The sequence below is a fragment of the Lepidochelys kempii genome, chromosome 11 (assembly GCF_965140265.1).
Source record: "Lepidochelys kempii isolate rLepKem1 chromosome 11, rLepKem1.hap2, whole genome shotgun sequence".
Taxonomy (NCBI): Eukaryota; Metazoa; Chordata; order Testudines; family Cheloniidae; genus Lepidochelys; species Lepidochelys kempii.
Window position 1 is genome coordinate 19500124 of NC_133266.1, and position 15279 is coordinate 19515402.

Genomic DNA, 15279 nt, shown 5'->3' on the forward strand with positions numbered 1-15279 from the left:
GGGTGTGTTTTTGCAAGAAACAGTTTTGCAACCTAATTTAAGGAAGCTGAATTTCAGGTTTATGGCTGAGAATCCCAAGCAAAGATAGGCACCCCCCCCAGCCCAGAGTTAGGTGCCTAACTCCCCTTGAGAGGCAGGGCTTAGTCAATAGCCATCTCTTCAGCATTTCCTACTGGCTAGATTAACTGGCTCGCCACTCAGTGTGATGCCTTTTGCAGATCCCATTCTTAGGCACCTGACTGTCCCCATGCATTATACATGGAGCCTAGGCCTCTAACGTGGGGGTTGGCAAAGCACCTAAAAGTAAGGGGTTGCGATGCTTTGTTCTCTTGGACAAAAATATTTACATTTTAGTGTAGTTTACAATATTTTTACTGTATTTACATTTTTAGCTTATGAATTATGTCAAATTGTGGCTCTGCAGAGATCCTCTAGCTATCCATAAAGCAGGAGTAGTGGGGGCAGTGGCAGAATGCTTTCCCGTATTGCCCCATCAGTATAACTAAACTTGAACTGGTGGGGACTGGGGGTCTAGTGCAGGGGTTCTCAAACTTCATTGCACCACGACCTCCTTCTGGCAACAAAAAATACTACATGACTCCAGGAGCGGGGGCTGAAGCCTGAGTCTGCGTGACTCCCACTGCCCAGGGTCGGAGAGCCAAAGACCGAGTCATACTGCCCTGGATGGGGAAGGGGTCAAAGCTGAAGCCCAAGGGCTTCTGTCCCAGCCAGGGAGTCTCTAACCTGACCCCTGCCACCCAGGGCCGAATCCCTCAGGCTTCAGGAATAGGGTCGTGACCCACTCTGGGGTCCCAACCCACAGTTTGAGAACCACTGGTCTAGTTGAATCCCTGTGTCTGATTCTTGTTTTGCCTCTTTGCTGAAATTGCCAATTGTCTACACTGTGAAAATATAGCATGTTAAAAACATGCTAACATGTTTAAACTAGGATGGTTTGAAACACAGTTTTGCCACAAGTAAAATTTAAAAAATTGTTAGCGGTTTGTGGTTAACTTGAAAACATGGTTGCACTTGTCCACTAGCTTGCCTGCTCCTATCTTTTCTACAGCCATATATGAATGTAGCAACATGCTTGGGATCATTCTCCTTAGATCCATATGCTTGAGGCACCTTCAGCATACGGGGATTTAATTCCTTGTTAAATGTCTAATTGGCTTTTAAAAGCTGGGTGTGGGGATGGGCTGCTGTTTGTACTACAGAGGACAAGTACTGTCTGGTGCTTTGAGGTGAATTATCTTTACTGGTTATGTATGGTGGAAGGAGAAGGATTGAGGTCTGAGGGTACAGGGAACCCAGAAAATCCCAAACCTAAAACCTTTTCTTTGGTCTAAGATGTCAGAAATTACATTCTTACATGTCTTATAATACTTAGTATTCTATATTTCATAATGCAATACAAATACCTGGTGAGGCTTACTAAAGCTAGCATTATAATGATTTTACTTAAAAGCCAGGGCACAAACAACTAAATGTTATATTTATGAAACATTCTAACTTTCACACCTACAAGTAGTTTGGATGCTAGCACTAGGAAGTTTAACATAGCAAATATGCAAATTAACATGCAGTTCCATCTCTCTTCAAACAACGCCGCCCCCCCCCCCCCCCGGTGCTTGCGTATTAGAGGAAACAATAGTCTTGGCAGGTTTAGCACCAGAGCAACTTGCTGTAGCTCTGGGGAGGAGAAGGGGTAGCAATAATGTTTAGGGACAGAATGTTGAATATATTGTGTTCTTGTGTTCTCTCCTAATGCTCTGTTCAGCTCAGATATGCACCTCTACTCCTTGCTCAGACAAAATGGCTATTAATTTATCAGGAGTTTTGCTCTCAGTACAGATTTCAGTGGGAGGCTACTAGTCAGGATCGTACAGCTGAGCCTGGACTATACTCCAGACCTGAGCGTAATCAAGAAATCAACAGAAATACAAAGATCATCACAAGACAGGTCTTCACTCAGGGAATACTGCTTGCACCTGAGTCTGTTTTATGATGACTCCTTTTTTGCAGTTTCTTAATCCTCTCTGTTAAAAAAAAATGTTGAAAAATAGCCTACTTTGCAATGCTATGCTGAGTGTGTATTTGCATTTTTGATTGAACTACATTATAATATAATTGTGATTAAGTCTTGTTTTTTAGACTTGTAACCATATGACAGATTTTAAAATTGATAAAACAGAAATTAACGTAGTATTGTGGAGTTCCACATATTATTATAAATACACCTATTATTGCAAGTTGTCTTCTGGCTCTAAAAATCCTATAGGAATAGATTAATAGATTTTTAAGGCCAGGCGGAACCACTCTGTTATCTAGTCTGACCTCCTATGTAACAAAGGACATAGAACTTCCCCAAAAGAATTCTTAGCGCATATCTTTTAGAAGAATATCCAATCTTGATTTAAAAGTTGTCAGTGATGGAGAATCCACCACAACCCTCAGTAAATTGTTCCAAAGGTTAATTACTGTCACTGTTAAAAAAAAATTGTCTTATTTGTAGTCTGAATTTGTCTAGTTTCAGTTTCCAACCATTGGCTCGTTATACCCTTTTTCTGAAGGGTTTGAAAAAATTAGATTGTTATTAGAATGAAAACCCCATTGTAAGTATCTATATGGATAACAAATATTTAATAAACTGTAGTCAAGTCACCCCTTAACCTTTTCTTTGTTGAGCTAAATAGAGTGAGCTCCTTGATTCTATCACGAGACTGTGTGTTTTCTAACCTTTTAATCATTCTAGTAGCTCTTCTATAAACCCTTTTCAGTTTATCAATATCCTTCTTTTAAATTGTGCGCACCAAAACTGACACAGGATTGCAGCAGCAGGCGAACCACAGCCAAACAGAGGAAACATAACCTCTCTTCTCCTCCTCAAGATTCCCCTGTTTATGCATTCTAGGATCATGTCAGTTCTTTTGGACACAGTGTTAATATGGGAGCTCATGTTTGCGAGATTATCCACCAGTATCCCCAAACTTTTCAGAGTCACTGCTTCCCAGGATAGAATGTCTCATTCTGTAATTATGGTCTTATACAGTCTTTGTTCCTAGATGTATGCATTTACATTTAGCTGTATTAAAATTCATGTTTTTGCTTGCTTACAGTTTACCAAGCTATCCAGATTCCTTGGAATCAGTGACCTGTTTCCTTCATTACTTACCACTCACCCATTTTTTATGTCATCTGCAAACTTTATCTGTGATGTTTTTATGTTTTTAGCATTATCAATGACCTGGAAGAATAGTATAGGGCCAAGAATGAACCCCTGCTGAAAACACACCTGCTTGGTGACTATTTCCCCCTTTACAATTACATTTTGAGAGCTATCAGTTAGCCAGTTTTTCATGTGGGCTGTGGTGCTGTGAGCCCAGATGTCAGCTCTTGCCAAGGCTGCAGGCATTAGCTAAGAACTGACAAACTCATGGCTGGAGACCAGACCATTTAATTATGATAGTGTATTAATCTTATAAGAATGTATTTGGTGTTTAGACTCTGTAGAATGTTTGTAAGTTGCTGCATGCATTAATCTTATTTGTAATGTCTGTATTCCATGCTATACGGAAATATGCAAGGTTTGCTTTATAACTTTGAAAATGTTAGCTCTAAACTTGTGAATCCAGATGGGAAGCGTCCCCCACCCTGTCCAGAAGAACTATCAAAATCAGATGGTCTATCAAGGAATGTCACAATACAAAGCATTTCCAAGGTTCAGTAGGTCCATTGACCAACCCTATGTGCAAGGAAGCTCGTCCTATGGGCATGGAGGCCAAATGAAGGAAATAAAACAAAGACACAGGATAATATTTCATCTCTTTTGCTATCTGAACTCTCACAGAGCCAGAGACACCAAACTGAAGCCAGAGATCCCCAGGGGCTACCTCCTGGGTCTTCCCTGAAAGACACTCTGTCACTTTTAAGATTTAGATTGCAGCTCATTTGTGTGTGTTTGCTTGCTTTAACCCGTAAATAACTAGGAAAAAGAAATAAGAAAGTTAATAAACCTTTGAATAGTTTATTACAGGATTGGCTGCAGGCCTGGTCTTTGGTGTGGGATCTAGGGCACCAACTGATCTGAAGTAAGTGACTAGTTCCTTGGGATTGGAAGCACCCTATGTTGTGATTTTTGGTGTAAGTGACCATTTATCACTAAGTCCAGTTTGCCTCGATGGCAAGATAGACTGGAAAGTCTAAGGGGACTGTCTGTCATTCCATGGTAAGACTTTTATAGTGATCCAGGAATTCACATTGGTTGCTGGGTTGGTTAAATCTAATTTTTGAACATATCACCAGTTTGGAGTGCTTTTGGTAGCCTGCCCTGAGGTAGGCACACATGGTAGTGAGCCACTCCTGACAGTGTGACATGAACCATGTTAATTTTAAATCTTCTTAGGTTTTTTAAATCAAAATATCATGCAATACCAAGTCAAAATGCCTTACAGAACTCTAAGTATATTAAATCAACACTATTACCTTTATTAACCAAACTTGTAATCTCATCAAAAAATCTTCATTCGTTTGAAGGATCTATTTTTCCATAATCTCAAGCTAATTTGTACTAAGTACATTATCCTCCTTTCATCCTCTATTAAGCGAGTCCTGTATCTGTCTCTTCAACATGTTGCCCTGGATTGAAGATAGGTTGAAAGGCCTATAATTATCTGGTTCATCCCATTTACCCTTTTTAAAAAGTGCACCAAGACTTACTGAAAATCACTATTAACAGTCCAGCAAGCTCATCAGCCAGGTCTGTTAAAACTCTAGGACGGTTGCAGTATATTTTCAAGTGTACATTATATTCATAATATATTACCCAGTGAAATAGTGTTTTGACTGGACTTCGGAAACTTTCTGAGGTAAGGAATGATATTAATAACTAAGCTCTCATGTCAGGTTGGCTGTATTCCTTTTTTAACACAGCAAATTCAGTCCAGGTTTCTCTTTCCCCCAGGTTGCCAGTAATTTCATACAGCATAAACTTGATATCAGTTATTCCATAGAAATATTCTTTTTTGATGAAACAAAGCTGAAACAGCAAAATTTTGGCTTAAAACAAATGTACTAGCAACTCTTTAGATAAGATTTGTATAACTACGCTTAACAGTTCTGATGTGTTTGCATATGCAGTTACAAAATTTCATAATAAGTTTCCTTTTGGTCTCTGTGCTTGATGTGTCAGCTATGGTACCATGCAGTTTCCAGTGGCAGTACATATTAAATTTATTCTCTCCTGAGTAATTTAAAGTTCAATGCTTGTGAGGTGCTGATCATTTTCTGTTAGCTGTTGAACATCCTCTGCTCCCAAATGAAGCACCTCACAAAACCTGGCCTATACGGTACATACAGTAGTAGATGAGGTTAGAAAAGTCAGAACCTCCACTTCAGCCTCCAGCAAAGAGCACGATCTTATTTTTCTAGTTTTTTTAAATCTATCCTGGTTTTTGGCATCTCTGATGATTCAGCTGCCTTACCATGTAGTTCATTCCATTGACTAATTTCCCCGATTAAGAATATTTATTCTTTTGTCTAACCTGACTTTCTTTCCTCAAAACTCTGAAAGGGGTTAGCTCCCAGCGATGTGAATGGGCAGAGAGTCAAGTCTGGCTTTTAGGATGCATTCAGTATACTACAGTGTCAAGATGAAAATTATTTACTAGTATACAGAAACTGTGATATACTGTTCTATAGCTTGATCTTGCTACTATTCCACAGCAGAACCCTCATTGACTTCAGGAGGAGGTTTTTAGTATGGATTAATGGCAGCAAGGGATTCTAATTAGTCTTTCTGAAATCTCACTTTTCTTGTAGAAGAGCATTCTAACGATTTGCTCAATGTTTTCTTTCTTTCATAGGTCTTTGGGGGCGATGTATCGGTGACTGCGGGTCAGGTGGTATTCAGAGTCGTGCAGTGTGGTGTGTCCATGTAGAAGGTTGGACAACCCACCATTCAAACTGTGTACTGAGGGACAAACCTGAAAACCAAAGGAGCTGCTTTCAAGTATGTGACTGGCACCTTGAACTCTTTGAGTGGGAAGTTTCAGAATGGCAGATATGTGTGCTTGTTCCTTTTGCTCATGGTGAAGTCAAACCAAGGACTACAGACTGTGTGACTGCACAGCACGGGCTACAACACAGAAGCGTACATTGTATTCAGAAACTGAATAGAACTACAGTTGCAAGTGAAATATGTGAATATTTTATACCACAGCCACCTGTAGAACAAGCTTGTCTAATACCTTGTCCACGGGATTGTGTTGTATCAGAATTCTCCAAATGGTCTGAGTGTATCAAAGACTGTGTGAAGCGTTTACAACACAGAACTCGTTTTGTTATCTCTCCTCCGCTCTATGGTGGTTCCAATTGTCCAAACCTTACTGAATCAAGAATCTGTGATGTCCCTATCTCATGCTCTCTTGGGGAAGAGGAATACACTTACAGTCTTCAAGTTGGACCTTGGAGTAAATGCAGGTTGCCTCACCTTAAAGAAGTTAGTCTTAATGGAAGAACTATGCTGGATTTCAGTTCAGATTCTGCAGAACGAAGCACATTCAAACTGCAAAGTTATAAATCCCACCACTATTCCAAGCCATGGGATGTAGAGATAGGTTATCAGACAAGGCAGGTTAGGTGTACAAGGAGTGATGGGAAAAATGCGATGCTGAGGTAAGGGTATCTTCACATTCATCTTTTAATTTTATCCAAAATAGGTTTGTTTTGCAGAAAGCTGGCAAACAAACAGGTTCTGCCTGGTAACATGATGCAAATGCACGTAGTTTTTGAGTTTTAAAACCACATTTTAATGTACTTTTTGTTTTTTGTTTTGTTTACCCTCCTTGCAAAGCCAGTGTAAGTGGGCTGTTTTGCATACTTTTACCATTTGTGAATGTTTACATGAATTTTGTTTTTAATGCTCCTTTTTGTGCTAGTGTAACCCACATACCTCCTGGGTGTGGTGTTCTGTCCCATCTTCTGGCACCGAAACACTTAAAGAGAGAGAGAGCTAAATGAGTCTGGTCTACAGTCTTAGCTAGCAGCCAGTTGGCTTTTAGCTCATGCTGTAGAGGTTCATGCACTGATGTCCCCGGTTCAATCCTGCCTGCTGACGGCTGGGGTCTGTTGCCGTTACATAGGTCTCAACTGATTTTTGTTTGGCCATTAAAGGAAATGGAAGAGTATATTGCTTTCTTTCTAATAGTAACAATTCCAATTAAAAAAATTTTTGCTACAGATACAAATTATTCTCGTAGAATATGATATTACTTTTGTTAGACTGAATGTGCCAAAATCTACCCCAGCCTAAACTCCTGATATTCTCACTGATTACATGGGTGCAACTTAGTGAAGAATTTTGGCACAGTAACAATTGAGCTATTGATATTTCCAGTAATGTTGCTTTAGCTAATGGAAGTTCAGTAATACAATAGTTATATTTTCATCTAAGCATAATTATGGGCCTCCATATGCATATGCAACTCTTATTGATGCCAATGGTAGGTATGAGAGTATCTTGGAGAGAATGAAGTCTTACATTTCTTTCTGTGATAGCAGTTGTTGACTGCCCTCCTCTTTTTGCTACCTAATCATTTTTTTAGACCATATGGTATGGATTCCTATAATTTCAATGTCACAGCAAGCAGTGAAAACCTTTTATTCTTCCAATTTCTCCTCAGATTTTTATTTAAAACACCTTAACACTGCCATTTAATTTAGGATTCAAACTTTTTTTTTCAATAACATTAGAACTTCTTCAGAAATCTTGCTCCTGAATTTTTCAGAAGTCGGTGTATTTCTCACTAATCTGTAGCTCCTGGCACCTGCTCACATTCAGATTGGAGAGATCTGGGGTTATTTTGTGTTCGATGCTTTGCTCACATACTGAGATGAAATATACCCTGTAGCCTTTTTTGTATCTGCTTTTATTATATCTGCAGCAAAGTACAGATGTTTTTATTGGTCAGAAGAAGAGTCAGTGCAAACTATTTCAGCAGTTTCTGACAGCTCTACTTTTTTGCATGACTCTAAATATGTAGCCTGAATTTAATCTTGTTTACACCACTTTCACCCTCATAGACTTTAATGGAGCTATTTCTGATTAGTATCCCGGTGATATCAGAATTTGGCTCATGGGCTCTCAGGGTATGTCTACACTTCATTGTAAACTCAGGTCTGTGGGCTCTGAGCTTGTGGACTTGGTGTTATCAGGCCTGATCTTGAGCATCCACACTGCATTGTAAACTTGGGCTTATAGTTACAGGACACTGGTCTCAGAGCCATGCTAACATGTCCATACTGCACTACCCAGAACTTCTGACTCAAGTCTGCAGTTTGAGCTGGATTCACACTGCGAAATTAAAGGGCTTGGACCTAAGTCACAACAGAACTCAGATTCTCACTTCCACCCCTCCCAAGGAGGGTCCTAGGACATGAATCCTGAGTGCTTGCTGACCCATATTAGACTGATTTGTATGTGGATGGAAGCAGGTCTTGGGCTGAAACCGGAGTCGGAGCCTGGGCTTAGTGTGCAGTGTAGACATCCCCTTATACCCAGTTAACTGATTTCCTGGCACTTACCATGCATGCTTCGCCACAGATGATGCATACAAAATTCTGTGTTAAGTTACACCATTCCATGCCACTAAGCATCCATTGGCAGATTCACCCCAAGAAAAGGAAGAGTGTGTTTCCACCACTGCATTCCCTATTCAGGCTTCCACTATGTCGGGGGAAAGGTGCAGATTCAATTTATAGCTGAGGTGCCATAGAGCCCCACTGTCAGAGACTCATAGACTTTAAGGTCAGAAATGACCATCATTATCATCTAGTGTGACCTCCTGTGCACTGCAGGTCACAGAACCTCACCCGTCCACCCCTGAAATAGACCCCTAACCTCTAGCTGAATTACTGAAGTCCTCAAATCATGGCTTAAAGATTTCAAGTTATGGAAAATCCACCATTCACACTAGTTTAAATCTGCAAGTGACCTATGCTCCATGCTGCAGAGGAAGGTGAAAACACCCCAGGGTCTCTGCCAAGCTGACCTACGGGAAAATTCCTTCCTGACCTCAAATATGGTGAGCACTTAGACCCTGAGCATGTGGGCAAGACCCACCAGCCAGACACCTGGGAAAGAATTCTCTGTAGTAACTCAGAGCCCTACCCATCTATTGTCCCATCACTGGCCAATGGAGATATTAGCTGCTGAAGGGATGCCATGCCACCTTCTTGCCCAGTCCCTTCCCCTTTTTTGGGCTAGTCCCTTTTTATAGGGCAGGTATAACTACTGCAACCTTCTTCTGGCAGACTTTCTTATGACAGATTCTTATTAATCTAGCTCATAATTTACTATTATTGCATAAATAAAATAAGCTGCCTTTAGTGATTTGGTTGGGGGTTAAAGATCGCGTTATTTTATTGTGCTCAGATTATCACGTTTCATTATAAGGGCATCTTTTTTTTTTTACTCAGTTGCTAGTGGAAATTGTGCGATTTGGTACTAGAAACCTAAACTCCAAAGCATACTGCACTTGGAATACTGGAACTAAAATGTCACCACTGCAACATGTCCCAGACAACATAAACAATCATTCAGTAATTTCAAACTCATTTCATTGCATGACATATTTGCTAGCTTGCTGTTGAAGAATGGACCAGATCTTGCAGGTCCTGTGAAGCATCTCTTTACAATAATGATAGTTTTGGCCACTGACAAAGAAGAGCAAACACATTTGCATAACCCTGAGCAGAGCTGAGCTTAGGCAGCCAAAAATCTGCTGTGGAACTGGAAAGAGAAAATGAGCCTTTTCTTTTTCCTGGCCCAGGTTTCTTCTTTGAGGTGTTGAATAGGTACTGATGACATACGTCTTTATAGATGAGAAAAACTGAAGCAAATGGGAAGTACCACACAATATGTCTGTACTGAAATCTCTCGTAGCATTGAATAATTATTATGATAAATGTCCTAAGAATTTCACCATGCTCATTAACTTTATGTCTGCTTAATCATAAAAGAAAAATGCCAAATAATCAAAGTGGTCAATTGACTGCCAGAGAGTAGTTCAGGAAGGTAAATACCTGTGAGTCTGATCTCAAATTTTAGAATGTTACAGCACATATGACTGTATCGTGTTAGTCATGGTGCCTTCCCTATTATTGAAGTTGTTTAATTTGTGCGGTAGTTTGTGCAACCATTACTTTCGTTTGCTAGCCATAGTTATTGGAAATATTTGTGAGTGAGGATTACACAGTCCAGTCCTATATTTGCAAAGATGCCTCAGATGGAAATTAAACTCTCTGTTTTAGATAGTTACAAAGACTGAAACAAATGTATCTGTAAATAGAAAAGAACTCTCCTTGTCTGGCCAAAAAAGTGTATTTCGTTGATAAGGCCACAAACTGCTTTCATGTGTTATGAGGCGGAAGACAGCAGTCATCTCTTTGCAGCTGCAGGATTACTGAGGGGAATTCATTTTGGCTTCTTAGCCAATAAGCTTATGGTTCATACTAATAGAAGCTGCCTGCCCTTTTGAGATGGCTAGCAATGGTATGAAACTTACTTGCCTCAAATCTGCTTTTATTTTTGCATTAATTGTTGTTAACTAACATAACAGAAGCCAGCTGAAAGAACCTCCTCTGTCCAGCATGAAGCATTGTGTGAGAAGAATCCCCTGCATAAGGTATTCAGTTAAAAAAACCTGCACCCTACAGGGATTCATTTGACTGTTTCAGCCACAAGTGCATGAGCAAAATGCACCACCCTTGCAAAAAAAGAAAAGCTCTAAGCTAGAATTACTTTGTGGGGAGTTGAAGGTGTTGGAAGGGCGGCCAGACCTCAATCTTTTGTGGAAGCATTTTAATAATTACGGCCTGAAAAGGATCACTCTGAAATCAAACATCATGCATTCTTTTATTTCAGGGATTTCAAGAGCATTTCCATTTTGTTTTTCCAAAGAGTCTGCAGAGTTTGCTATGTGTTTAAATAGAAACCTCTGTGTGAGTCACCAGAATGTATATGCTGGCACTTCTTATGTTGGTGGTTTCTGCATTGTCACATCTGAGCAAACCTATAGGAGACTGGGCCAAGATCTACTCATTCTGTTGGGTTAGGTAGATCAGACAGATTTAGACAATCCTAAATCAAGATTTTCAAAAATTGGTGCCTAAAGTTAGGCTCCTAAATCCATTTTAGGTTCCTAAGTAGATCTGGTCTAATTTTCAGAAGTGCTGGACATGCTCAGTTCCTACTGAATGTACTCAGCACTTTTGAAAATCAGGCCAAACAATTTTAGCAGGCTAACCTGGATTTCAGAACCCAACTTTAGAAACTCATTTTTGAAAAACTTGGTCCCAGCTACCATAGTGATTATGACTGTGAGATAAATGCCTGCCTAGATAGCTTAAATAGAATTGTGAGTACAGTTTTCATTTTAACAGGTCAATGCTTGTGCTGTCATAACAGTGAACATTTCTGGAGGTGGTCTCAGCCTAGACAAAGCTTTATGTGCTCAGTCTTTTCCCAAGCCATTTTCTTATTCCCATTTTGGAACCCTGAGTGAGCTAGGATTGGAATTTGAACCTAGGTCTCCCAAACATCCTTTTCATTTGGGCAGTGAAATCGCATCTTTGGCTCACAGGCTCAGCAAACTTAACAGCAAAGCCTTGCATGTCTAGTCTTGTGTGAGTTTGCCCCAGATACATCTGGAATACATAAGACTGCGTCTGAGCTTTTGTCCAAGAGGAAAGAGCATGTTTTTACATTTGGTTTTGGGTGACACTGCCACAATCATTTTGACTTCAGGTCTCTGAGCTAACAGATACAAACCCGTGAGACTCACATTTTAGTGGGTTGTTGCACATAGGAATCGGCTGGGGAGTAGATGTTATGAGGTAACATTGCCCAGAGTATGTGAATGTGTATGTATCTATTTTTCACTACCTTTGCTCACTCGCAATATTAAAATGAAAAGAAAATCCAGTTCTTTGACACCATTCAGGGCTGTTTACTTGCTTTACATTAACTTGTTCAATCCAGTTTTTGCCGCAGATTCTAATCTCAGTTACAGCTATAAACCCCCCAAAATAGAATGCGGGTACACAGCTGTATGTAAGGCTAGTTTCAGATGACACTCGCTTTAAAATGTTGGTATCAGGTGCCCTATTAGCCATGTTGAGATCCACTGAAATTTCCCAGTGTAATCAGATTGGCCAGTAATTTACTTTCACTAGCTCCTTATCTATTAGAAATTAGGAAGGTTTTTAAACAATATGTTGCACACTGTCTTACTAATGTCCTGAGCAATGTATAGATAAACTAGTAACAGGGAAATAAGGCAGTCTGCCTAACCTAATACTACAAAGAAAAAGATTAAAAATGGTTAGGGTGGGGATAAGCTCCGAAGCTGTTTGGATATGACTTGCCAATCCATGGTTAAAATGTATTGACATTTTGTACCTGTGCTGATGGTTAAAGGTCATGATGGAGGGGGTTAGTGAGTAAATATTACACCTCCCATAACTTAGATCCCAACACCTACTATATCTAAAATTAAATATTGTTATGGAGTTCTCATCCTAGGCCCCATTGGACAAGAAAGAACTATCCCATAGTGTTGTCAACGCTTCCCAGTCAGGTTTTTATACCGCAATCATCCTGATATCTGAGTGCCTAAGTTTGCATGTTTAGCTCATTTACAATCTTTGCTTAGGATAACAATATGTTGCACTTAATGTTTCTACGCACTAATTAATTCACCCTCACAACACCCCAGAGGTAAGGAAGTAGTTTCCTAATTTTATAGGTGAGGAAACTAAGACACAGAAGGGTTGACATTAAACAATTTCAAATGTTGGTGCTTAAAGTTAGGCCCCTAAAGCCATATTTGGGCAATATATAAAGACCAAATCAAATTCAAGAAAATCAATGGGAATTTTGCTATTGACTTCAATGGTAGCTAGGTCAGCCTCTAAGTGGCCCTATTTTCAAATGTGCAGAGCACTCACAATGACAGTGCTCTTATTGACTTCAATGGGACCAGGATTTGTCCCCATTGTGGTGAGGGCACTTCCAAACTTCGTTTGTCTCAGGATGGCAACTATAGGTTACAGGAGCCAGCTGCTCTTTGAATGTTTTTAAATTATCCTATATTCTGCAAAATAATTGGTAGTTCTAATGCACAGCCTACATATCCATCTTTCCCCCCTGTGTTTGTTTCATAGATTCATAGATTCATAGAAGGTTAGGATTGGAAGGGACCTTAGGAGGTCATCTAGTCCAACCCCCTGCTTGAAGCAGGACCAATCAAGTCCTTCAAACTGTCTCCTGGTTACGAGTCAAATCTAAGTATAGTGCAAGAACTGCATAGCTATGTGTGCCCTTTGACTGGCAGCAAGTAATAAAGGTAGAAAAGAGGCATTATGTTTGCTGGTAAGGGCAAAAGTTGCAGACAGGAATGCACAAACCTCTGCCCATGTAAGTGCTACGCTTATTTAAAGTGTTGTAATGTTACTAATACAGCTTTCAGAGTATTTTTAGGAATGTAGTGTTCATGGCTACATAAAGCTGGGCTCTGGCTAAAGTGCTCTGCCTCTTCAAATGGCTTTCTGAGCATGTTTAACCCCCCTTCCCCCCACCTCACTGAAGAGGGTAGTATCCCTATTTTACAGATAGGGAGACTGTGACACAGGTGGTTAGTGACTTGCCCTCCATGACAGAGGGAATGAGGATCAGACCTGGAATTAGAATTCACAAGTCTGTGGTTCCCAGTCCCATGCTTCAATCACTTGACCATCATAGTTAAATACGGTGGGTTCAAAAGTCCATCTCAGATTCTTACTTTAATAAGTGTAGAGAGTGGGCAGAGCTGGGGGAAAAAAGAGGGGGTGGGGGTGGGAAATGAAGAGAAGTGAGTGACTAGAAGTGTAAAGAAATCTTCAGAGAGAAAGAAAAATGTGTATGGCAGGGTAAAAATTCTTGGGTGTGTGTGTGAAATAAACACAGAGTGTTCGTTTGTGCCAGCTTTGCAGTAAGGGAGGGATTTGACTATCCATAGTTAACGCAGGTTTACCTTTGGCTAGAAAGTATTTTTCATGTATGTATTCAATTGAATCATGCTTTGGGGTCCATGGGGGAGAATATGGGTTTATATTGAAGGGAAAAAGGGTTTTGCAAGAAAGTAGAAAGCAGTTTGTAGGGAGCAAAAAAAAAATAAATCCTGCTCTCCTTGTTCTCCACACTGGCATTCCACGTGGAATGCCTGTGCAGCTGGCCCCCAAAATGTTCCACAGGTCACATTATTTTTTACTGGGGTATGTTGGCGGAAAGTATATTAACAAGGAGCCAGAGCCTAATCCCCCGCACCCCCAGGACTGAGCCACTCCACCAAAGGTCACAGCCTATATGCTCCCCCTGTCCTCCTGCTTTCTCTCCTTCTCCCACAACCATCTCTTCTTTTTCTCTCCCATTCTACTTCCTGTTTTGTGGCCTGAGCTGGTCCACCAAACCACTACTTTCTTCTTATTGGATTCTTCCTTGAGACCTACTTCTACTGGGAGACTCAAAAGAGATGTTACATATTTTTTAAAATTGTCCACCATACATTGCTGAGTAACTGTATGATCTTAGTATTTACTTGTATTATGATAGCACCTACCTCATTATACAAACAAAGAGAAGGTCCTTGCCCTAAACAGCTTGCAATCTAAATAGCTGTTGATGTAACTCTTGTCCTCCCTCTCACAAGCCCTTCTTTCTGCTTTATTTCCCATTAGTTGTCACATGTCTGATACTGGACTCTAAGTTTCCAGGACAGGGGTCTCTTGTGTACTGTCAGGCACCTAGGACATTTTAGATCACGATGGAAGAATCATGTTAAAGGATCACTTCTATATTAGTTTTATAAGTATCCAGTTTCTAGTAAAGAGCCCTGAATGAAAGCATGTGCCCTGATGTATTTTCTGTACAGTAGGCCACGGTTAGTTTCACTGTGTTAGTAAGTAATCTAAAAGAGATTCAATAACTGATCCCTTGACATTTCTCACCTTTTAAGAGTTACACACTTTGCTCTTTGCATTTGGTAAAATCCTGACTGTGAGCCATTGGGGGCTGAAAAAGAATAAAATTACAAAGGAGAAGTCTGCACTTAGCTGCGCTACATTTGTAATAGTTTCATACCAACCTTGCAAATTAGTCATGGACATTTACAAGTCTGGGCAAATACCTGCTTACTCTCTCTTTCCCTGGGACTCCCCATCCCAGACAATTTTCTTTCC

At 40.2% G+C, this 15279-nt stretch overlaps 1 protein-coding gene across 2 annotated transcripts in view; it reads left to right on the top strand.

Annotated features, from left to right (window-relative positions):
• THSD7B (thrombospondin type 1 domain containing 7B) overlaps nucleotides 1-15279 on the top strand; it is a 517186-nt gene that overhangs the window by 186985 nt on the left and 314922 nt on the right. For both annotated transcript variants that reach the window (XM_073305365.1, XM_073305366.1), the window contains exon 3: nucleotides 5868-6678. In XM_073305365.1, the coding sequence (XP_073161466.1) occupies nucleotides 5868-6678 (811 nt within the window). The remainder of the gene's footprint in view (nucleotides 1-5867; nucleotides 6679-15279) is intronic.